Genomic DNA, 26066 nt, shown 5'->3' with positions numbered 1-26066 from the left:
TCACCACTCGCTGCGTAAAAAAGTTTTTCCTCACATCCCCCCTGTATCTCTTGTCCAAAATCTTAAATCTGCGGTATCTCAGCCCAGCTTGGCCTTGTCCAAACACACTTTTCCAGCAGGGGGATGCTGGGCGATGATGAACAGCACAAATCCTGGCTGAGGAATCCCGCCTCCTCCTTCGTTAGGCGTGGGTTGCCGATTCGCTTTCCGGTTCCGGTGAGAGTAGTGGGGCGGCAGGACCCGGCTGTAGCCGAGCCCAGGAGCCCAGGGCGGTGCAGCGCAGAGCGGCCGGCAGGGCGCTCCATGTCGGGAATGATATATCTCCACAGTAACCATGAGAGCTGCCTGCGGGGCCCCGACACACAGCGAGCGGCCGCGGCCCGTTTCCACGCCCGCACCGACCCCGCCTTAGGGGACAAGGTCTTCAACGGCTGCTGCCCGGGGCGAGAGGCGGGCGGCGACAGCGCTGCTCTCCAGCCCGCTCCCGTCGCCTCTCCCGGGGCTGTGCGGAGCGGGAGCTCGGCCTCCTCCTCCAGCCCGCTGGCTCCGGCCGGCGGCTCGGGATCCTCGTCGGCCTCTTCGCTTTCCTCTTCCTCCTCCTCGTCCCCGAGGGAAGCAAACACTAACACTCCCGTCACCGCTGCCTCCACCTCCGCGCCCGGCCCCAATGGACTCGGTCACTGGCAGGGCGGCTCTCCTCCCCCGGGCCTCAGGACTGCTGATACCAGCGGCGAGGATACTCCCAGCCCGGATCCGGACCCGGCCCGCAGCCCCGGCCCCGCTGACACCAAGCTGCTGGAGTTCATGGATGTCAGCCTGCATTCGAGGAACTCCTTCGAGGCGAGTCGCAGGCAGAGCGCCCCCGAGCAGCTGGCGGACGGGCTCGACTCGCCGGCACCCGCACTAGCGAGCGACGAGGGAGCCAAGCCCAAGAGACTGGGCATCGCCGACTACATCAGCAGGTAAATTCTGCACACACACACACACAGAGCGGGGCTCCGGTCTCCTCCCATCCCCTCCCTGCAGGACACGGGCGCTCCCCTCACTGGGACACCCAGAGCTGTCACTGGCATCAACAAGCTGGTCCCAGCCCCGGGAAAGTTCATGCTCCGATCCTGCAGCTGGCAGCCACACAGCCTCTGGTCAGTTCGGTGGCAGAGAGTTCCTCAACACCGCTGGAAAGGTTTGCCACAATTTAGGAACCAGGACTATTTAAAATAAGGCAGAGAACAAAAGAGAGACACCCCGGTATTTTTGAATTAACGACGCACTCGTATTTGTTTTGATTACACATCTGCCGAAGCATAAAATAACACGAACCTGGGCACGGCTAAGAATGAGCTTTCCTTGTGGAAATATCTAATGTTTGTTTTAGGTTGTTTCAAATGTTGAGTATTTTTCTGGTCTGCTTCCTATAAACAAACCCGAAGTTGTAGTTCTGCTGTGTTTGGCTCATTGTAATTGTAGGTCAAGGCGCGGTACAAATGCTCTTGCACAGCTGGAATGAATGGAGTTTCCAATCACACGATCGTTGTTTTCAAGTTTGCGTATTGTCTTTTCAAATTGCGGAAGAAACACCTTTCGGAGTCGCCGTATTTTAAATGCTAATTTACAAATGTGTATAAAACATCACCCCTTCCACCAGCAGTGCCATTTATATGCACTTGTTAAACAAAGGCAACAACAATACACAGTACAATTTTAAAGGGGATGCAGGAACAGAGACACGGGGGTTCACACAGGCAAATCTTTGAAGGTGGCAGGACGCTGATAAAACTTTAAAAATATTTGGGATCCTTGGCTTTATAAATGGAGACAGAGTGCAAAAGCAAGGATGTTATGCTAAACCTTTATAAACGATTGTATCAGACCTCAGCTTGAGTATTGTGTCCAATTCTGGGCACCACACTTTAGAAAGGATGTCAGGCCCTTGGAGAGGGTGCAGCGGAGATTTACTGGAATGGTACCAGGTATGAGGGGTTTCAGTTATCTGCAGAGAATAGAGAAGCTGGGATTGTTTTCCTTAAAGCAGAGAGGTTCAGGGGAAGATTTAATAGAGGTGCTCAAAATTATGAGGGGTTTTGTTAGAGTAGATGGGGCGAAACTGTTTCCACTGCTAGGCGGGTCGATAATCAGGACAAATAATTGGCAAAAATTCCAGGGGGGAAGACCAGAAATATTTTTACTCGGAAATTGTTTTGATCTGGAATGCACTGCCTGAAAGGGTGGTGGAAGCAGATTCAATAGTAACTTTCAAAAGGGAGTTGAATCTCTACTTTAAAAAAAGGAAAACATTGCAGGGCTATGGGGAAAGAGAAGGGGAGTAGGACGAATTGGTGGCTCTTTTATCCGGCACAGGCTGTCTCCTGTGCTGAATGATTCGTAGAAATATTTCCATATTCATTTTAATATGCTGTTGATTTAAAAGTTGTTTTTAACTGCCACCCTGACAACTTTTGCAAAGGGTTTGAGTTTGATATCCCAGTCTGAACAATCACAGACATCAGTGGGTGAAGTGTGCCAGTTCTCTGCTGGGCCACTAGATGGGAGCATTTTATGGGACCATCTCATGGTTGGGAAAACTGAGGATCCAATCTGCCTGGCACACAACATGTTGGATGACAATTGGACACTTACTGTTGTGCAGATGTCCATAGCCTAGATTGCCCTATCCCATTAGTGGCATACAAAACTATTCATTAACTCAAACTTCTTCCAAATGTGTATTTTCTCAAAAATGTGGGATGTTAAAAGGTGGTGCGGTGCATGAGGGCCACAGTGTATATTGTTTCAAAGTAGCAGGATGTGGGTTAATAACTGCAATTTCTTGCACACCAGACATGTTGGCTGTGCTGTTGGGAAGATGTTAAACAGTTGTCAGATACATCCATACAGGAAATGGAGAAAATTGGAGCTTGTCACTCGAGTCCACTCTGGACTACCTCTTTAGTATACAGCTTGAAGGGCACCATGGGGTGATGCTTAAGTGCAGGTTGCCAGCCCATCATCTTGGTGAGGCAAGGGGAATGATTCAGAGACGCAAAAGGAGAAACATTTGTAGGTAAAATTCAAAAAGGGTCGTGGGCTCACCCTATGTGAAGAGCACTAGTTAAAGAGCTACGTTACAGTGCTGTATATTGTGTACAGGTGGGAACGGGTGTCTATTTTCAGTGGTGAGATCCTTTGGGAAGCACTCCTGTTTAGACATAACTGGTCACTTTAAGTGGACTCGCCACACTTGATCTCTAAGTAAATAAGTCCTTGGTGAATTTTCTTTATTTAGTATAATCTGTGTCAGAGAAGCAGATGTCAGAAAAATGAGTATGTTTGCCAAAGCTAATTCATATGCCTTTATAATGTTAACTGTTCAGCTCTTGCTGTTGTCTATTCTGTTGTTTTTTATTATGTTTTTCAATTGGACAATTGATCATTTTTTGTAGCAATAATTTAGCTGCCATGCAGAAATATTTATCTTAAAGTTTTATTTGTTTATAGTTTTATGACCACACATTGCAGCATCCACTGGCTGTTTTTATTTTTGAGCCACCTACTATTGTGAAAACACTTTTTTTTACCAAACTACAAGGTTTGTGACATGGTATGAAAATAATAGTTATGTTCCACATTATCTCTTTTTTGTAAAGCGGCTGATTTATAATCAATATTATAGGACATCAGTTTTTTTCCCACTAAATGTGAAAATATCTTTGCCCTTCCCTCCCCAACCACCGCCAACACTACCAAATAAAGGAAGAATATTTGTCTGCAGTTTAAGAATTTGTTAATCAAAGATGCCAGACACTCTTATCAAAAGATCAATAACATATGGAAAAATGGCTACAAATATGTTCTTTGCAAAGTGTAGTTTAAGATCAGCATGTTAAATCAAGCTTCAGTCCGTTGGTGTTGGAGCTTGGCAGTGGTGTAACAGTAGAAGCAGAGGTTTGAACAACCCGGCCTTGCTACCCAATCTGTCTGAACAGAGAGGCAAAGCATGATGTTGCGTCTTGCAATCCTATATCTATAATCAAACATTTAGTAGGCCAAAAGCTGCAGCACCAAATTATTTATAAATGACAGTAACCAACTTTTGAAAAGCAAAAAATTATTGAGCGGTGTTAAAATTAAAATACCTTTGGAATAGCTTTGAAAACTGAGATTCTATACTCTGGGTTACATCTGCACTTTTTTTATTAATATGAATTTGGTATGTAAAATCACATGGCAACAATGGAAATGTGGTGTGACAGTTTTTGAAAGGCAATCAATTCCCAACTTTGTAACTACTGATTTCTTGTGAGTTTTGAATGTCACTATTTATTCAAATATATGCACACATATATTTGGTATCAGACGGGAGTGGTGAGAGACGACTCCCTCCTCTTCACTCCGGAGACAGGTTAGACCCTGAAGGCTGCATATAGTGTATAGCATTAATCCTTAAATTACCAGGCATGGCATTTGTGCTAACTGTCTTTCATTGCATTAGGTTAGAACCTTGACACTTAACATGGTTCTACTTGATCAAAATTAGTGCAATGTATTGGATAACTCGACATTGGGAGTATGATGCACTGATGGATTAATGAAGACATTCCAATATATGTTCTTTGCACTGCATTGATTTGCAGGAAGTTTCTTGTAATTTTCTTTTTAGAAACCACGGCATTTGTCTATATAAAGTACTGGAATTACAATTTTTAAATTTTATAAAGGGCCAGTGCTTTTTACTGCAGTGATGGCCTCTTTTTCAGCCTTGATTTTCAGGTCTGCATTGCGTAATTCTGTTTTCACTGGTGTGTCTCACTGTGTACTGTACAAATATCATCTAGGTCTAGGGTAAATAATCTCTAGCCATCCCAGCAGCCTAAAGATGTTCTACCTCAAAACTGCTCATTTTTGTACACACTTATCTCTGCCTACCGGGTTTGAATCCACTTGAAAATGGACTAGTTTAAACTCCTGGCAGCCGCAAAGGTTTTACTTAAGTTAGACTGTCTCAACCGCAATCTAGTGAACGTGGTCCACTGCACCAATTAGCGCTAAATTGATGATCTATCTTGAGCGGCAACAAAGGTGGCTTGTGTATAAGATATTATACTGGTGCAGCAGACGTTCTCGCTCAGTTGATGTTGGGTCAAGTAGAAGACACTTTTCTGTGCATCTAGGAAATGTTTGTTGATGTGGAGTACTAAAAAGTGGAATAGTTTAATCTCCTAAAATGATCCATAATTTTTTAATTGAGATATTTACACACGAAAGCTTAAGAGTTTCATAATTTTTAAATAAAACTGATTTTTTCTGACCTAAAGTTTGTTTCCTGCAATCCTGTCACCAGGCTTATTGGAAAATTTTCACATAAGCCAGTATGCTTTAATGTTCCTCCATTTTGTGATGCACTTTTTAATTCATCATTTCAAATTATTCTAATTAATTAACTTAACATAACTTCTCAAAAGACTCTGCTGATACTGCCCAAGTTTGAAAGGACAAAATCAATAATTGCTTTATTATTACAAGGTGTGCAGTCTAGATGGACATGGTATGAAAACGTCCCACACCCACTATTTTTACTGAAATCCTAATGATTACACTGTGATAAACTAAAAATGGGCGGTAGCTGCCTCCTAATTCTCCATTTTCTGTAACTGCAAGCCATTTTATTTCTTTAATTTTTAAAATTATGCTTAAAATGCCTTGATCTTTCTTGCTTTGACCAGTTTTAACTGTATAAACCTTTAAAGTTAAACAATGGTGCTGTTGTACAATAGTTCTGTTCCAAGAAATCCAAATGTCGTAGTTTTGGGTCCATTACTCGTTTCAATTTTTATAAACAGTCCAGACTCGGGTGTAGGGAGCAGCATTATAAAGTTTGCAGATGATACGAAACTTGGCAAAGTAGTAGACAGTGATGAGGATAGTTAGAGGCTTCAGGATGACATAGACAGCATGATGAAATGGGCAGAAGCATGGCAGATGGAGTTCAATGCGGAGAAGTGTGAAGTGATGCACTTTGTGAGGACTAATATGGAAAGGGAGTATACTTGAAATGGCACGATTTTGGAAAGTGTAGATGAGCAGAGAGACCTTGGTGTTCATATACATAAATCCTTAAAGGTGGCAGGGCAAGTTGATTAAAAAAGCACATGGGTTACTTGGATTTATAAATAGATGAATAGAATATAAAAGCAAAGCGATCATGCTGGAACTTTATAAATCACTTGTTAGGCCTCAGCTGGAGTGTTGTGGTCAATTCTGGGCACCACACTCAGGAAAGATGTAAAGGTCTTAGAAAGGGTTCAGAGGAAGTTTACCAGGATGTTACCAGGGATGAAGGACTTCAGTTATGAGGAGAGGTTGGAAAAGTTCAGACTGTTCTCCTTGGAACAGAGAAGGTTAAGAGGTGACCTAATAGAGAATTTTAAGATGATGAGGGGTTTTGATAAGAGTAGAGAGAGAAAGGCTGTTCCCTCTGGCGAGTGGGTCAATTACCAGAAGTCAAAGAATTAAAATCATTGGCAAAAGATCTAGAGGGGAGATGAGAAATGTTTCTGAGTTGTCGGGATCTGGAACGCTCTACCTAAAAATGTGGTGGAAATGTCTTTGTGCCTGCTGTGAGGGATGATTTTACTGTCCTGAAGTGGAATATTTTCTTGCCTTGCATCCAAAAACAGCATCTGTCACTTGCATGTGTGGTTATGGCCAGCTGGAGTGCAAATGTCGCCGTGCAGTATATCATTGTGACAGCTTGGTTGAAGTACAATCTGAGAAAACATCCTGATTGGGCAAGTGCAGGAGTTTTTCCGAATCTAGTTTTTTGAGCAGTTTCTGAATTGATGCCAATTAATGTTCAAATTGAGTGCTTTTTCTGCTGTTTACTAATATACATTTGGTAACTAGGAGACTGTCCCGAAACACTTGAGTCTCTTCAACTATCTGATGTTCAAAATCTTTCTTTGACCTAGCCTTCAGTCACCTCTCCTATGGCTTGGTGTCTGTTATCTTATTATTGCTTTTGTAACGTTTCTTGGGGCATCTTGTACGTTAAAAGTGCTATTTAAATGCAAATTACTATCTGATCTCAATTGGCAGTGTACTTGTATTCTATCTGGACTCTGGTATGGTCTGCAATAGAAAGATTTGTTCTATAATAAACTTTTCAGTGTTGGCAACATCTGCCTTTAATGTGCCCAAAATTGCCCCATGGCGTTTGTTTAATTGAAAAGGAGTTACAGTACCAGCAAACACTGGTAATTTCAGTGGCGCTTTGCTTAATGAGCTCCTGCGACACTATGCTCTAAAATCAGCACGTCTATAAATAGCTTCAAAAACCCAGATTGAAAGAGCTGTGCTTTCCATTTCTAATGGTAAGTAAAGTCATGTTCTGACGAATTGTCTGGGGACGATTCATCACCTCAATTTTCTCCCTCCATTACCAATCCAATGGACTCCAAACTTTTAAGCGCAGAGTAAATTACTTTGCTCCTGATGACATGACAATGACCCGCAGGCCGACCTAATAATTTCAAACAACCATTGGCTGGTGCTGTAAGTAGCTGATAAATCATCCCATTTGTCTTCGTAATGTATTTTGTTTAAACGATCCATCAAAAATTAGGTATATTTAAGTGATTAATGGTGCGGTGTGTTCCTTTGATTGCTGATCCAGTGCATTTTAAGCTGTGCGAGTGCTTGTTAAGTTATGTGGTATGGGTGTAGAATGTTTGGAATATTCTCTTCAGTGGCTGCTCGGAGAGTGATTATAACCTGAAGGGTTTGCCATGAAGAGGAGCAACAACCTCTTCCCCTGCCCCTCCCCTCCCCCACTCCAGTAGAGGCCTGTCTTGAGGAAGAGATATTTACTTCTACATGTCCAAAATTAGGTCGGATTTCCTAATCACAAGAGACCCATTTAAGATGACTTATCCAGTTGGCTGCTGCTGAGATCATTATATTTCTTACTCCTGGGTGTTGATCTTGCAGTGCATGTGAAGGACAAGCTGGGGAATCACCTAGTCAATGCCAACTCTTCGACATACATACATTTAAATACAAGACTTCGCATCCTAGAGTAAGGATGCTAATCCTGGCTTTGCTCAGCAGCAGCCGTCTATAGAAGGACTTACTGGATACATTATCCTAAGAGGTTTCTTTTTGAAGAACAGATGCAATGAGTCTCCATAAACTGCTTTCACTCATTTCACATGAATTTCACTATTCATGCTTTCAGTATTTCTCTGTTAAGAAAAGATATATTTAATCACTTTTTCCTGATAGGCCTTTTTTTTAACCTCCGTTCAAAAGTATGACGTGACTGTTTAATAACTTAATCTTTTCTAAAAAAAAAAGCCTAACCTTTTGACAAACATTCATGTAAAATATTGGTTGTTTGCACATATTGATTCTTATGTCCTGAAATGACTTTGAATATCAGGGTTAAAAAATATTTATTGTTTCTAAAATGGAGTTTAGTGTGCATGAGTGATTTAAGTTCTTCCTTTTCTCGATTCTTTATTATCAGCTACTACTATATTGAATGTTTCCTCAGTCAGTATTCCTGTATTTGTACTTTTCATCCCTACTTACAGTTTGGGCTTGAGAGTAATAAATGTTATTTTTTAGGAAAATTGTCCTAATTTCAAAGAATCAGTGTTATGGGGTAAAAAATAGCCATGCCTCCCTGGATATTGCATTTTACTTGTGCCCCCTTCCAGTGTGTACTCCATTCTTGTTTAAAAAGTAAAAATTCATGCTGTGTTTGATGTACCAGATTTTGGTGCAATTCCTGGGCCTTAAAGTCCTTGTGGGAGCCATAGGGCTGATAGAATGATTGGTAATGAAAAGTGATGGCGGTGAGCCAAATATAGCTTTGTACTCTAATACATAACCTGAATAAAGAAATATCCCAGTTTGCTCTTTTGAAATCAAATTCTTCTCAGCTCTGATTTGTGTAAAAAAAAAGTGTCATGACATTTTGCATGTTTTAACAAAAGTATATTTTTTTCCTATCTTGTAGCATTACATTCAATAGTGCTAAGTATAATTTATAAAGATGTATTTTAGAATTAGAATAAAGGAAGTGGCAGTGATTTATTTCAAGATGATGCATCCTTTTGATGTTTGCAGTGCAAGGGACAACGAACTAAATGGACCATAAGAACAAAAAAGGCATTGATTTGGACTACATGTTAACAAATTATTGCTTTTTTAATGGATGGCTATCTTTTTTAATTTGCTATTTATTATCGTAGCTGTTCTTGTATAATTTTTGTTTTATTTGCTCAGTTCTTAATCTACTTCCCTCTAATAGCTTAGTTAATGACTTGAGGTTTGACCACACATACTGGATATTAGATGAGTGCTCTAATTATGTTATCCTGATGGAGTGCCTCATGGTATTTCATGGACAACTTTCTAGTATAAGTATGCAAGTTGACAGTTTCAATTTATAAAAAACAGTAAATGTTGGTATTCGATAGCTTTGGCAGCACCTGTAAAGAGGAAAAAATAGTTAATGTCTCAGGTATAACCCAATGTCAGAGTTCTGTGTTCCCAGCATTTTCCGTTTTTAAAAATGTATTCCCATTTATAGTTGACCAAACACAGAATTTGGTTCTTTTACAAGCCCCCATTGGTTTCCTTTGTAATATCTTAATCTAAGTCAGTGCAATTTGTTTTACTTGGGCATTTCACATGGATTTTACTATTACTGCAGCTTAAAGGCAATCTAATTTGTGTCTCTATTCTCGTCAGAATCAAGTTAGAGAATGTTTCCCATCTTCCAGTATGTGATTTGTTTGACAATGCGGTATATCTTTCTCTGTTATCCTGTGCCTCAGCACAGCTGGTTGAATTATGTGACCATAAACGCCAATGTACAATATTTTGCTGAGAGACAGTATTGGCCATCTTGCCTGTTCACATGTCAATAGCATAATAAAGTTCTATTATTGTACTTCAATCATTCCTGGAATGCATTTTGGAATAAAAGGTTGCAGCTGGTGATGACTGTAATAAGGACCGTGTTAATGCTAGTAGTTGCCGAGAACACACAGGCTTGGGCAAAGTGTACTGGGGTGACAGGCAACAAATTTCCCATAGCTGTGCGCTCCATCAGTACTGGATAATCAAGTGTCTCATTCTGCCTTTAACTTCTGTCTACAGTGACAGACTTCTAGCTTGTTTGGGACATAGTTCCATAGAAAGTAAGAGCTTTTGGAATGATGCAGAATGTTAATGTGCAGCTGCAGCAGCTTTTGTATACTGTACTTTGTATAAAGCTGGCGGTTCTGGCTTAAGTGTTTAAATTTGTCATGGTACTGTTTCAGTCAGTCGTATGAGAAATGGCAGCATCCGTGCTTACTAGTGTTGTATACTTCAATTCTCCCTACCGAAAACCCAAGTTTGAAAGAACAAAGGCTATGATTTATACAGCTGAATGTTTCTATATAACAATTTAAAGTGTTAATAGCATGAACATTTTATACAACCATTATTGTGTTTTGCTCAAACCCTAGTTCTAACATTGGGCCATGTATATTTGATTATGAAGCCAAGCAGCTGAATGTTGGTGATTGAAGCCAGTTGGCAACCCTTTTAGAGTTTGGATAGCCTGGCAACATAAGCAACTTTTTTTCTTGAGTTACTGATTTGCTGGTTTGACATATAACTGTTGTCGGTGTTAAGGCTGGTTTTAAAAAGTGCTCGTATTTCAATGATTTGAGAGCCTAGCGGTTCCAGCCTTGTTCTCATACATTTAAAATTTTCTGGGAGGTAGCAGATTCGTTTAAACACAAATCAGGATGAGTCAGTTAGGTAGTGAAGACACAGTGCTGCTAGCTAGTGTACAAGATAACTACAGCCTATGATGTATTTTATTGGTTATATATGCAACACCTCTCAATATAATCTCTCTCTTCCCGCCACCCCCCCACCCACCCCCGGCGGGCCCACCAACCTGCCCTATCCTACAAATTGCTTCAAGCTGCCTCGTTCCACAACTCTACCTGTTGCTACACTCTAGCTGAAGTGCTTTTCCTTCATGCTGCAACTTGTTGCCCTCCTGGACTGACCATCTGCTTTGCTCTTCCTCAACCTGGGCATTTTCAATGCACACGTCACTTGTTGCATTACAGCAGTTACTCTCACTGCCTTATGCTCCTCCCATGGTGCTTTCTCAAATCCTCTCCCCATTTTCCTGCCTCTTTTCTGGTGTGCCCCCTTTCCTAAACCCCCTCGGGATCCTCCAGTACATCTCTGGTTACCCTCCCCTTGCACAGTGCCCTATAAAATGTTTGCTCTCTTGCAGAAAGAGGCTCTCTTTATCTGTGACTTCATCTTTGGTGAGCACACCAACATCCTGGAGCTCACTGAAATCTGGTTTACCAATGCAACTCCTCTCCCCTCATTGAAGTTGCCCCACCTTGCTTCATGTTCCATCCCCCCTCCCATCCATACTGCAGTATTAGCAGTTTAGCCCTCCTTCAGATCCCAGCTTGTCGTCTTCCCTTATTCTTCTGACTCCTTCTCCATATTTGAACAACTCATCCTCTTGCCCCTCCAACTTCTTTCAAGATACTCTGTCTACTGCCCCACCACCTGTGTCTTTGCCTTCCTCCTGCCCAACCTCAGTCCTTGTACTGAGCAGACTTGCATTGGTGACCACAACCTTTACCTGAATACACCCACTTCCACCTCCCTTTACTACCTTGTCCTCTTCATTTCCCTGCTCCCTCCATATCGATACCCACCATCACACATGTCTACCTCTTGATCTCGTCACTACACCTGACTGAGACTTTCAAAGTCTGTATTGGCAGTAAGATTCTCTCTAACCAGTTTCTCCATTCTACACATCCGATTACCTCTATCAGACTCCTCCGCGCTCAATTTTCAGCATGGGGAAAAAGAAATGATTCCCTTCCACGTACATCCTGAATCTCCAGCCTGCCACCCCCACAACAGCCAAATCTGCTGCTACTCCAAGATCATCTTGGGAGAGCAGTAGCAACTCATATTCCTCTTTATCACCACCAATTCTGATCTCTTCTATACCCTCTATCTTTACTGTGAGGACTTACAGACTTCATGTCTAACTTAAGGCCACTTCTTTAGCCTGTCACCCTCCACGGATTTCAAGTTCTGCAATCTCATCTCTTTCTCCCCCTCTCCCTTCCAAGCTCTACTGGTTACCCATGCCCAAGTGAATTGACTTCCAATATCATCCACCTCACTTTCAAATATTTCCATGTGCTCGTCCCAACCTACCTTAGTGGTTTTGTCCAGCCATACATCTGTATCCACGTCCCATGCTACTCTAACTGTCTTGTTTTGTGCTCTCTGCGCTAGTCACCACTTTTTTTTAACCGGTACCCCTTGCCCCCTGAAACTTGCATTTATATAGTGCCTTTAACATAGAAAACTGTCCCAAGGTGCTCTGTCATGCTTTGTCTCTCCCTCCCCATTTTCAAAAAGCTCCTCAAAACCCTTTAGCCACCCCTCCATTTTCAGTCATGACTGCACCCCTTTCTTGATGTGCAGTCATGCAACTCTGAATTCCTGCAGTTTGTGACTCTTGCTGTGTCACATCTGATTTTCAAATCAAATGTTCTCTCCCTGCACCCCAAAACCCCCCACACATCCTGGGTTCATTTTAATCACTCTTGTACATTCATTGATTTGAAATAGAAAGAGATAAGTTACATATTAGGGCAGCACGGTGGCATAGTGGTTAGCACTGTTGCCTCACAGCGCCAGGGACCCGGGTTCGAATCCGGCCTCGGGTGACTGTCTGTGTGGAGTTTGCACATTCTCCCCGTGTTTGCGTGGGTTTCCTCCGGGTGCTCCGGTTTCCTCCCACAGTCCAAAGATGTGCGGGTTAGGTTGATTGGCTATGATAAAATTGACCCTTAGTGTTAGGGGGATTAAATACGTGGGGTTACGGGGATAGGGTGGGATATGTGTCGGTGCAGGCTCGATGGGCCGAAATGGCCTCTATCTGCACTGTGGGGTTCCTGTGATTTCCTGTGATATTTTGGTTCCTTTCCACTTTGTATTTATGAAGTGACGGGGACCATGGGCCTTGCACTTGATTTTGATGCAAAGCCATATTTCCTTTTGCAGCTTGTACTCAAATGTCGCAACTGTGTGTTTATTTTACAGCCTTGTACAAAGGCAGCAGTGTAGTTGCAGCTTGTTAGTGTTTTTACTTAAATAGAGCGTTTACCTCCATTAACACTGAACACTGTGTTCCTCTTTTTGTGGTGTTTCACTCTTCACTCACTGGCAAACTGAACACTAATTTATATAGAACTACTATACTAGTTTACAGCACAGGAGGCTGTCATTTGGCCCATTGAGTCTGTGCCAGCTCTTTGCTAGCAGAGTAGTGCAGAACTACCTCCACTGCCCTGCTTTCTCCCCATGGTCCTGTACCTTCCCCGGCTTTAAATATTGATCTAATTTTCTCTGAAAAGATGCAAGGGTCTCTGCCTTGACCACTTTGTGGCAAAGCATTCCATGTTTCTACAACCCTCTACATTAAAACATGTTTTCTAATGCCTCTCACTCTCCTAGTGACCATTTTAAAATTGATACCCCTTTGTCACTGACTCCCCAACCAGAGGAAATCGGTTTATCACTCTACACTTTATCAAAACACTTCACATTTTTTTTAAATGCTATTAAATCTCCCCCTCCTCTGCTTCAGTGGACACTGCAATAGCCCCAGTATCTCTTTCCCATCCCTGGCATCATCCTGGTGAATCTGCATTGCATGATCTCTCTGACTTTAATGTCCTTTTTATATTGTGGTATACAATTACCTGTAGTAGTTTACTATTATAATCTATGTCCTTAATTATAAAACCCCAAATGCTGTGGCCTTTTTATGGCTTTATTGACTTGTATTTGCGCTTACAGGGACCCCTAGGTCTCTCTGTTCATTCACACCCTTCAGCCTTGTTTTTCCTTCCAAAATGTATTGCCTTATACTTATGCACCTTAATTTGCATCTTCCACCTGTTTGCTCACGCTGTTAATCTGTCTCTCTCCCTGAAGTCTTTTGCAGCCCTTGTCAATGTTTGCTAAATGCTAGAACACCACCACAGGCTATCAGCTAGTGTATGAAATTGGGGAGCATTTAGAAATGCAAGGGTTAATCAAGAACAGCCAGCGTGGATTTTGAGATTGTGCTCTCTATGGCCAAGTCCAAATAAATAAATCTGCAAAAGTAGGCCCAGCACTGACCCCTGGGGTACACCACTTCCAATCCTTTGCCACTCCAATCAACACACATTTGCCATAACTCTTTGTTTCCTGTCCATCAACCCACCTTCCAGCCACATGCCTGAGTGTTTCGAGTAATCCTCTTTTGAGTCACCTTATCAACAGCCTTCTGAAAATCCATATACACCACAGCTATATTCACTTTATCTATCCAATCAGTCTCCTCTTCAAAACGCCGATTAAATGTATCAAACATGGCTTGCCTTTAATAGATTTGTGCTGGCTGTCCTTGATTAATCCATGCAATTCTAAATGCTCACCAATTTTATACACTTATATCCTGTGGCATTGCCTATTGAAGAAAAATAAAACCATTTTAATTCAAGAGCATGTTCAAATTTTCTTGATTCTTTTGGATTTAGATTTTAACTAATTTTTTCTAGATTTTTTTCACTTTTTTTAAATTAAAATTCTGCCACACTGGTTGTAATGCCCAGAATCCGTATCAAAATGCCATACAAATATCCACCATGGCCAGTGTCAGTTCCCCTCAGCAACGTGTGCATTCTCATGCTAAACTGTGCAGTTAGCGTAATTTTTATTTGACGGCTTAACCTGTATAAAATGCTGAAACTTTTTTTAAAACATTTTTCTTTACATTTTTTGAGGGGGTGGCAGTACACTGAGTATTCCAGTTTTCATCCTGTTCATGTGGGACTACAACTCCCACGATGCATCTACTGTATCAACAGCAGTGGAAATTGCAGCTCTCATGCCCTAGTAAAATTTCCACCGCAGGTCCAGATAGAGAGGCAGGCCAATCGGGAGGCAGCTTATTGCAGGTATTTCCTGGCCAATGTTCATCACTCAACCAGCATCACCAAAAGCAGATTAACTGGCCATTCGTCTCATTACTGCTTGTGGGACCTTGCTGTGTGCAAATTGACTGCTGCGTTCCCCTACATTACAACAGTGACTGCACTTCATTGGCTGTGAAACGCTTTGGGCGTCCTGAAGATAAGAAAGGTATGACAAAAGTATAAGTTATTTCTTTCTCTGATCGCAATTGTGTAGATAATTTTAGTGTGTTTTTCCAGAAACAGCACAGGTGTCAGAATTACACATGGTCCAAGCTATCTATCAGCATCAAATAAGTGAATGCCTACAAATATCTGACCAGACTGGTGCAGGTGCACCCCCCCAATCCAAAACAAAAGGAGCTGTGCCAGTGTCTGTTCAGACTAAACATTTCTGTGGGCTGTATTTGATAATTTGATGGTTTGAAAATCGAACAATGCATTCTAATTAGGATTGTCAGAAATATTCAATCTTTTACGACTGTTCAGTCTTGTAATTTCTATGCTATTTGATGGAATGAGAATCTTTTCATATAGTGCCAGGCAATGATTATCTCCAACAAGTGAGTGTCTAACCACCGCCCCTTGACATTCAACGACATTATCATCGCTGAATCCCCCACCAGCAACATCCTGGGGGTCACCATTGACCAGAAGTTTAACTGGACCAGCCACATAAATACTGTGGCAACAAGAGCAGGTCAGAGGCTAGGTATTCTGTGGCAAGTCTCACCTCCTGTCAATTCAATTCAATTCAAATTGCTTTATTGGCATGACAAGATACGTCTTCTGTTGCCAAAGCACAGAAATACATGTATGATTGACCACATAAACACCGATCTAGACATAGTGTATAGACAAGTATACCCATGTATACATAGCTATATGCACATATAATATGCATATAATCTTTTCTTAGATTTAATGTGTCACTGGTTGTCCCTCTGCTTGTGGCAAGCTGTAACATAGTTTGCCGCTATAGTTACACATTTTCTCTGTTCCCCCAATAGATATGGGAGTTTTTGGAGGTCATTCAAATTTTTGAATTCAGGGCATATTTTTGTGAATTTTGGGTAGAAATTCTCCTTCATGTCCTGATAGTTTCTGCAAGTTGTGAGGAAGTGCATCTCTGTCTCCACCACTCCCTGACTGCAGTGAGAGCATATCCTGTCCTCTCTTGGCAGCCGGGTCTGCCTGTGTCTGCCTTTTTCGATGGCCAGGCTATGTTCACTAAGTCTGTACATTGTCAAGGTTTTTCTCAGTTTGCTATCCTTTACCATGGTCAGGTATTCAGCCATGGTGTATTGTCTGTTTAGGGCCAAATAGCAATCGAGTTTGTTTTGGGTTTTTGTCGTTTCTGTCCAATAGGTCAAGTATTTTTCCTTTTGTTTAGTTATAATTGTGTTGGGTTGAATTCTCTGTGCTAGGGTGTCACTGTCCTGGGGCTGGTTATTATTATTAGTGTTGGTAGTTACTTCACTGAGTCCCAGGACTAGTTGACTGAGGGGACTCTTCTCTATGATCATCTCTTGGCATTTCAAGGCATCGTAATGATAGCAGTGGGGGTTGCTCATTTTTAGGTGTTTCCAAAATTTGATGGCTCGTTTTTGGATATTAATTAGTAGTGGATATTGGCCTAGTTCTCCCCAAAGCCTTTCCACCATCTACAAGGCACAAGTCAGGAGTGTGATGGAATACTCTCCACTTGCCTGGATGAGTGCAGCTCCAACAACACTCAAGAAGCTCGACACCATCCAGGACAAAGCAACCCGCTTGATTGGCACCCCATCCACCACCTTAAACATTCACTCCCTCCACCGGTGTACCGTGGCTGCAGTGTGTACCATCTACAAGATGCACTGCAGCAACTCCCAAACCTGCGACCTCTTCCACCTAGAAGGACAAGGGCAGCAGGCGCATGGGAACACCACCACCTGCAAATCACACACCATCCTGACTTGGCAATATATCGCCGATCCTTCATCGTCGCTGGGTCAAAATCCTGGAACTCCCTCCCTAACAGCGCTGTGGGAGTACCTTCACCACATGGACTGCAGCGGTTCAAGAAGGCGGCTCACCACCGCCTTCTCGAGGGCAATTGGGGATGGGCAATAAATGCTGGCCTTGCCAGCGACGCCAACATCCCATGAACGAATTTAAAAAAAAAATTTTTTAAAAAAAAGTTCTACCCAAAATAAAATCATGCGGCGTGGCATAATTTGGCAGCACTTTTATATGTAAAATTCTAGTCATACAGTTGAAGTAGAAGCAAGAATAAGAAGGTTTCATGACCAGCTAATGTCTATGTTTCAGGACCGTACCATATTTCTGCTCATTTGAGTGAATTAGTTTGTATTTCAGCTGAAACTGTACAATGATTGGAGTTTAAAAAAAATTGAATTTGCACCTGCAGCTTGAATTTAATATTGCTTTGTCTGTATAATCTCCTCTCAAAATACTATGAACAGCAGCAATGCTTCTCTGACGAACTGCTGTACAGTCCACAACATGTGCATTTTTTTCAGCCTGGCTTCCAGCTGTTTGTATTTTTTGATTCACTCCAGTGATCATTTCCTGTGACTGATTTTAAGGCCCACAGTACAGAGGCCCAACTTTCCGAAACCTTTGTTTTGAGAACCTGTTCCTATGTCTGAAAGTTTGTCATCTTTGACTTTGTTTCTCCAGAACTGGTGTTTTTCACTTGGTGTTTATCTACTGTGCTGTGCTATGCACCAGTTAATAGACTTTATAAATATTGCCGTAAAGTTGACCAGCTGCCTAGTTTGTATGATTTAACACTTCAATAAATTAAACCTATAATTTATTTTGATCTATGCATTCATAAAGAATACATTTTAAGTGATGTGGATGTTTGTATTATTGCAGAAAGGCAACATAAGGAAATTGCGAATGAAGCAGTAACAAAAACAAAATGTTCTAGGTCTCAAAATTGATATTTGAGGTTAAAAGGAGAACGAATGGCATTTTTCCTGGAATAGTGCTGGAGTTGCATCTTTTGTTTGAAATGCCTTTGTTGAATGTTCACATTCAATACTCAGCAAAACAGAAATGTTAGACATATAGCTGTTTGATCTGTAAACTGCTGAGGGGTAATGGTATGGTACCTGTATTAGCTCCCCCTACTGGTTATTGAGGAGAGAGAGAAAAGCCGAGTTAATTGGCTTGTTTTTCAGTGGAGCTATTTTCAGATTTCCTTCGGTCTTGTGGGCAGTATAACTGGCTGAAGTATGCTTGTCTAAAGTCTGCTTTTCATTTTCTTTGAACAGGAAATAAAATTTGGGACTAGCCAATTGTAACTACTATGAACAAATCCACATGTTAAAAATTCTGTGTAAGGAAATATGCAGACTTTGAATGTAAAGCAATGCATGAAAATAATTCCAAATGCATTTTTACTAATGTATATGCTGTACTTATACTGTTGCGTGAAGAAATAGCCACTCTGAGCTGAATAAGCACTTAAAAGAAGAGAAAAAGTGGCCTTTCAGGAAGCTTTGCAACAAGTTTTCTTCCCGAGTACATACATTTAATTGAGTCAACTTAAGGCATCACAGCTCTCTGCAAATGTCTATCACACTTGATTGGCTCAGATTTCATCATATTCATAAAACAGCTGCAAATCGCAGGCCAGCAGCTTGCCAATCAGAATGGGAAAAATGGGAACAAAATCATCAGAGAGAGACTGCTAAAGGCATTAAACAACAAATCATGAATGAGCAATCAGTGAAGTATACCATTGAAGAGAGGAAAAGTGAAGCTAATGAAATCGCTTATTTTTGAGAATCCTTTTAGCTGCTTTTTGATTTCTTCACTAAACTAGGAATATGGTTTGTAGCATAAACTGCAAAGCCCTCAAAAACAATGACACTTGCCTATGCAATAGTATTTTGTGTTTGAAATGCCTGTAATATTTTCCATCAGAAGCTTGTGTTTCTGAGAGGCCTGAGGCTTGAGTTCATGGGGCTTTACTGACCTGTAGCTGTCAGTTAAAAAGATTCAGCACGCATCTGTATTTACAGATCCCAGAATTTTATTGATTGAAAGAAATATAAATTTGTTTTTATTGGCTTAAAAACATCACTATGTAAAGCATAACTTTTTGGTGAGTTGAGGTCATTTTTGAGTAGAAGAATGGTTTACATACACAGGGTTGTTTATGAAGCTGAAGTGTGTTTACATACTGTTTCAAGATCTTCTACTCCCAGTCACACTCCACACCCTCTCTTGGGAGTATTACCCTAGTTGCATTTTTATTCCCAATAAATGTAGGCCTGGGTTCAGGTGTTTGGAGTTCTTTGAGCATCTTGTGTTCTCTCAAGTTGATCTGGAACTGAACACACTGGCCATTTGCCGCTATGGACCACACACCTCCACTGGACAAAGGAATTATGCAGCTACAAGATCTTGAGCCACCCGTCTCCCCCACCTGACCTCCATCACTTTTTTCCTCTCTTTCCTACCTCCTGCTCTCACCAGCTACCCTTTAGCAACCCCCTCCCCTCCATCACCAAGAGGATTGTTGATAAAGTTGCTGTCTTGTAATATACTCCTTTATATTTATATTTTGTAATATGTAGTAATATTTTTATATTACATGAGGGGGGTGATGTATTGGTGAACAAAAATGAACCCCTTTGTCTATTGTACACAATAATTTAATTTGCCTGTCACAAGAGATTGTGATATTAAGGGGCGCCTGATGGTTGCCAGTTGGTTGCCTGAATGGGATGGGCCTGATGGCCTTTTGCCTTCCTTTTGCTATATCATATGATTGGGTCAGAAGTTTTGGAACTTGTTCTGCTTATTAATGCAGTGCCTCTAACCTATAGTAGCATACACTTTATAATAAGGTGAGTTAAATACCATAAGTATTGTGTTGTATGATTTAACGTTTGTATGTTTTATGCACAATTCAACATTTTAGTGCTTTTAATAGTTTTTACTGTAATTTCAGGAATATAGTAGCCCTCTATTGGATTGCTGGGTCTTGCTGGGTATATAATCAATAAAAAATAGAGATCCTGGAGAATATTCCTTTTTTTAAAAATTGTTGACCAAATTAGATGAAGGGCTAAGGCCCAAAGTACAGAAGACTAGATATATCGAGTAGTATTGATTAGGTGCAGCCAGCTTGGGTTAAAAACTATAGATTTTAGAAGGAAAAGAAGATTGAGGGAACTGAAGAGTTTGGCAGTTTTCCGTCCTGGGAACAAATGATCGTGATTTTAAACTGTAGGACTAGGTTTTTGGAGCTGAAGAGGAAGAAGAAAGGACAGTTCAGAGGAGCAATTAGCATAACCGTATTGATTAAAATGGAACAAATTTAAAGGTAGTGATTTTTGTCAACTTATTTGAACTTGTTCTCACACAGGTAGCCTTGCAATTCATTTGAGGCAATTTGAGCCACCTTTTGATACATGCCAAGATCCTAAAAATTGGGTTGGCGAATAAGGTACATTTTTGTTCATGTATTTAGGATGTCTGTGGGTATTCTGAAATATTCTTCAAATTTTCCCAATCTTGTACACACCACAAGCGAGTCCCAACACCTTGAAATTATGCTGGGCAAATCTAGAAGGGTAGATGTTTAACATTTGTACACCATTCCTGTCTGTTTTGGCAGAGGTGTTACCCTGTCTAATTGAAATTGATTAACACTCTTTTAGAATAGGGGCCAAAGAAATTGCATACTAAATTATTTGTATGATATAATGTATAGATTTCAGTTTGTACATCCTTACTCTGATGTGTAGTACCAGTGGTGGATTTATTAAATGACTGTTTTAAATCTGAGACACTAGTAAAATAAGGAATTTGATCTTGTGTAGCTTGATTTAAAAAAAGCTACATACAAAACAAATATTCTTCTTCATTCAAGCATCCCTAACGCATCATAGAAACTTGTCTTGATTCGAGAGCATTGCATTTTTGCTCTGACTTCATCAGGACTGCCCTTCATATGACCCCCTCCTCCTGCCCTGTGTAAAGGCCAAGGACCTGTGATAGCTCATTCTTTTTAACTATGGTTTTACAAAGGTTTTCTAAGCTACCATTGTTGCTTTTGACTTCCAGAGCCAGGCTCTGCAGTTACATTAGAAAAGGTAAGTCCCCATCCACCACCACCCTCCTCCGCCTAGCTGAACTTGTTCTCACATTGAACAACTTCTCCTTTGACTCCACTCGCTTCCTCCAAATTAAACGTGTTGCTATGGGAACCCGCATGGGCCCTAGCTATGCCTGCCTGTTCATGGGGTATGTGGAACATTCTTTGTTCCAGCCCTACTCCGGTCCCCTCCCTCACCTCTTTTCCGGTACATCGATGACTGTGTTGGTGCCGTTTCCTGCTCTCGCCCTGAACTAGATAAGTTCATTCACTTTACTTCCAATTTCCACCCTTCCCTCACCTTCACATGGTCCATCTCTGACTCTTCCCTTCCCTTCCTTGACTTCTCCGTCTCCATTTCTGGCGATCGGCTTTCGGCAAACATCCACTACAGGCCCACCGACTCCCACAGCTACCTGGACTACACTTCCTCACACCCCGCTTCCTGTAAGGACTCTATTCCATTCTCCCAGTTTCTCCGTCTCCGCCGCGTCTGTTCTGGCGATGCCACCTTCCACACCAGTGCTTCCGACATGTCTTCCTTTTTCCTCAACCGATGATTCCCCTCTACAGTGGTTGACACGGCCCTTGACTCTCCGTTCTATTTCCTGCACTTCTGCTCTCACCCCTTCCCCTCCCTCCCAGAACCACGATAAGGTTCCCCTTGTCCTCACCTTTCACCACACCAGCCTCCACATTCAACGGATCATCCTCCGCCATTTCCGCCACCTCCAACGTGATCCCACCACCAAGCACATCTTCCCCTCACCTCCCCTTTCAGCATTCCGAAGGGACCGCTCCCTCCGTGACACCCTGGTCCACTCCTCAATCACCCTCAACAGCCCTTCTCCTTCACCTGGCACCTTCCCGTGCAAGCGCAGGAGATGCAACACATGCCCTTTTGCCTCCTCCCTTCCCTCTGTCCAGGGCCCCAAACACCCCTTCCAGGTGAAACAGCGATTTACTTGTACTTCTTGCAATTTAATATACTGTATTCGCTGCTCACGATGTGGTCTCCTCTACATTGGGGAGACCAAATGCAGATTGGGCGACCGCTTTGCGGAACACCTCCGTTCAGTCCGTACGGGTGACCCTGAGCTTCTGTTCACCTGTCACTTTGGTTCTCCGCTTCACTCCCACTCTGACCTCGCCGTCCTCGGCCTCTTACTTTGAGCTTCACTGGAACAATGTAAGCTCGAGGACCAGCACCCCATCTTTCGATTGGGCACTTTGCAGCCTGCCGGACTCAACGTAGAGCTCAACAATTTCAGATAATAATCCCTGCCCCCCATTTTTCATGCAGTATGATTTTGCCATTCCCATTTGCGACATTTTCACAGCATGTTCTTTCAATTCCTTCCTCTCCTCCTAAACCCCCCCCCCCCCCCCATCTCTGCACCTGCTTAATATCTGTTACATTTCCAGCTTTTTCCAGTTCTGATGTAGGTTCCCAGACCTGAAATGTTAACCCTGTGTTTCTCTCCACGGATGCTGCCTGGCCTGCTGAGTATTTCCAGCATTTTCTGTTATTTCAGATTTACAGCATCCGCAGTATTTTGCTATTATATTACTGTTTTTAAGCTATTTTAAGTACTTGGTTGTTATACTTTTCCATGTATTGGCTATCTCCCATCTAGTTGATTCCTTGTGTGCACTCATGCTCTGTGGGGTCACTGATTCCTTCCTATAACTCTAGGACACTGGTACCTTTTTTTTAAACTAATATAATTTGGGGCACGAAATCCACTGTTCTCCAGCTCAAAGTGCCAAGTCCTTGTTTGTTCAACAGGCCTCATCCATAAAGCAATCAGTACATGAGATTCTCTGATTAAACCAGTGGGGGTTTTGGTTACATCAGTCGATGGGAATCTCGAGCGGCAGAGCGGGGCTATAAAAGGCCCCAGAGACCAGGTAAGGCCTCACAGCGTCGGCGGGAATCTCGAGCGGCAGAGCGGGGCTATAAAAGGCCCCAGAGACCAGGTAAGGCCTCACAGCGTCGGCGGGAATCTCGAGCGGCAGAGCGGGGCTATAAAAGGCCCCAGAGACCAGGTAAGGCCTCACAGCGTCGGCGGGAATCTCGAGCGGCAGAGCGGGGCTATAAAAGGCCCCAGAGACCAGGTAAGGCCTCACAGCGTCGGCGGGAATCTCGAGCGGCAGAGCGGGGCTATAAAAGGCCCCAGAGACCAGGTAAGGCCTCACAGCGTCGGCGGGAATCTCGAGCGGCAGAGCGGGGCTATAAAAGGCCCCAGAGACCAGGTAAGGCGTACCAGTCTCGGAACGCGGAGGGAAGGAGAGAGGTAAAAAGTAATCCAAGTGTGATGTCACCAGAAAGCAGGTAAGTGATTGGTTGGTAAGTATTTCTCTTTTTTTTTAAGCTTAAACTCTGGTTTATAGTTTCTAAGGTGCGATATTCATCTAGAATCGGGGCAGAGGGTATTTAAAAATAATAATAAATTAAATTAATTACATAGAATGGGAGATCAGGCGATGTGTTGCTGCTGCAATATGTGGGAGCTGGTGGACACCATTGATGCTCACCGGTGATCACATTTGCAGTAAGTGTTGGCTGCTCGAGGAATTCCGGCTCCGTGTTGAAGAGTTGGAGTCCGAGCTTCAAACACTGAGACACATCAGGGAGGGGGAGAATTACCTGGACTCTGTGTATCAGGAGGTAGTCACACCAATTAGATTAATTAATTCAGATGTAGTCCGTGGCCAGGGTTAGGATGGTGTGACTAGAAGTGAGGCAGGTATGGGGATCCAGGAGGTAGTGTTGGAGGAGCCGCAGCCCTTGCTCTTGTCCAACAGGTTTGAGGCTCTTATTCCCTGTGAGGATGGGAACAGGGACTGCGGGGAGGATGAGCAACCTGGCCACAGCAGCGGGGGGGGGGGGGTGGGGGGGAGTTAAAAGAAATGTTGTAGTGGTAGGGGATAGTATCGTTGGGGGGATAGATAGCGTTCTTTGCAGCCAAGAGCGAGAATCCCGAAGGCTGTGTTGCCTGCCCGGTGCCAGGGTTAAGGACCTCTCCTCTGGGCTGGAGAGAAACTTGGAGTGGGAGGGGGAGGATCCAGTTGTCGTGGTCCATGTTGGTACCAACGACATAGATAGGACAAGGAAGGAGGTTCTGCTGAGGGAGTTTGAGCAGCTAGGGGCCAAATTAAAAAGCAGAACCACAAGGGTAATAATCTCTGGATTACTACCTGTGCCACGTGCAAATTTGGCTAGGGTAAATAAAATTAGAGAGTTAAATGCGTGGCTCAAAGACTGGTGTGGGAGAAATGGGTTTTGCTTCCTGGGACACTGGCATCAGTACTGGGACAGGAGAGAGCTGTTCCGTTGAGACGGACTTCACTTGGCCAGTGCTGGGACTAGAATCCTGGCGAATCGAATAACTAGGGCTGTAGAGAGGGCTTTAAACTAATTAGTGGGGGGGAGGTTTTAAGAGAGCGAAAGATAAAAAATGACCGGAGAAGGCAATAGAGCAAGGTAGCAGTGGGGAAATTAAAAACCAGAGCGTGTCAGGAAGGGACAGAATGTATAATGATAAAGGTAAAGTGGTAAAAGCAGGAATAAATTGTCAGAAAACATATTTGAAAGTTCTTTATCTGAATGCACGCTGCATTCGTAACAAAATTGATGAGTTGACGGTGCAAATAACTACACATGGGTATGATCTGGTGGCCATTACGGAAACATGGCTGCAAGATAATCATGAATGGGAACTAAACATACAAGGGTATTTGACAATTAGGAAGGACAGACAGGAAGGAAAGGGAGGTGGGGTTGCTATGTTAATCAAGGATGGAATCACTGCAATAGTCAAATGATATTGGGTCAAAGGATCAGGATAGTGAAACAGTTTGGGTGGAGATAAAGAATAATAAGGGGAAAAAGTCACTAGTGGGCGTAGTCTATAGGCCTCCTAACAGTTGCAACTCTGTTGGTCGGAGTATAAGTCAGGAAATAGTTGGGGCTTGTAATAAGGGAACAGCTATAATCATGGGGGATTTTAACTTTCATATTGACTGGACTAATCAAATTGGGCATGGCAGCATTGAGGAAGAGTTCATAGAGTGTATTAGGGATGGGTTCCTTGAGCAGTATGTAACTGAACCAACCAGGGGGCAGGCAATCTTAGATCTGGTCCTGTATAATGAGACAGGATTAATAAAAAATGTCCTAGTAAAGGATCCCCTTGGAATGAGTGACCATAATATGGTTGAATTCCAAATTCAGTGTGAGGGTGAGGGTACTAAGCTTAAATAAAGGAGACTATGAAGGTATGAGAGTAGAATTGACTAAAGTGGACTGGGAAAACAGATTAAAGTGTAAGATGGTACAAGAGCAGTGGTCTACATTCAAGGAGATATTTCACATCTTTCAAGATAATTAGGGCAGCACGGTGGCATAGTGGTTAGCACTGTTGCCTCACAGCGCCAGGGACCCGGGTTCGAATCCGGCCTCGGGTGACTGTCTGTGTGGAGTTTGCATATTCTCCCCGTGTTTGCGTGGGTTTTCTCCGGGTGCTCCGGTTTCCTCCCACAGTCCAAAGATGTGCGGGTTAGGTTGATTGGCTATGATAAAATTGACCCTTAGTGTTAGGGGGATTAAATAAGTGGGGTTACGGGGATCGGGTGGGATATGTGTCGGTGCAGGCTCGATGGGCCGAAATGGCCTCTATCTGCACTGTGGGGTTTCTGTGATTTCTTTCTGTGATAAATATATTCCACTGAGGAAAAAGGGGAGTAAAAGAAAAGACAGCCATCCGTGGCTTAGTAAAGTAATAAAGGATAGTATTCGACTGAAAACAAGGGCATATAAATTAGCCAAATCTAGTGGGAGGATAGAAGATTGGGAA

General features: G+C 42.6%; 1 protein-coding gene across 4 annotated transcripts in view; it reads left to right on the top strand.

The window, feature by feature from the left end:
• tbc1d12b (TBC1 domain family, member 12b) overlaps positions 1-26066 on the top strand; it is a 122148-nt gene continuing 96082 nt past the window's right edge. The window contains exon 1 of one of the 4 annotated variants that reach the window (XM_085994811.1): positions 1-962. In XM_085994811.1, coding sequence (XP_085850937.1) covers positions 124-962 — 839 coding nt within the window. In that variant the 5' untranslated portion in view covers positions 1-123. The remainder of the gene's footprint in view (positions 963-26066) is intronic. The other 3 variants (XM_085994812.1, XM_085994813.1, XM_085994814.1) reach the window with 3 other exon arrangements.

The sequence above is a fragment of the Somniosus microcephalus genome, chromosome 8 (assembly GCF_052327205.1).
Source record: "Somniosus microcephalus isolate GS21.2 chromosome 8, FLI_Smic_1.0, whole genome shotgun sequence".
NCBI lineage: Eukaryota > Metazoa > Chordata > Chondrichthyes > Squaliformes > Somniosidae > Somniosus > Somniosus microcephalus.
Note: the sequence above shows the minus strand (reverse complement) of the source record. Positions and strands in the feature narration are given on the sequence as shown.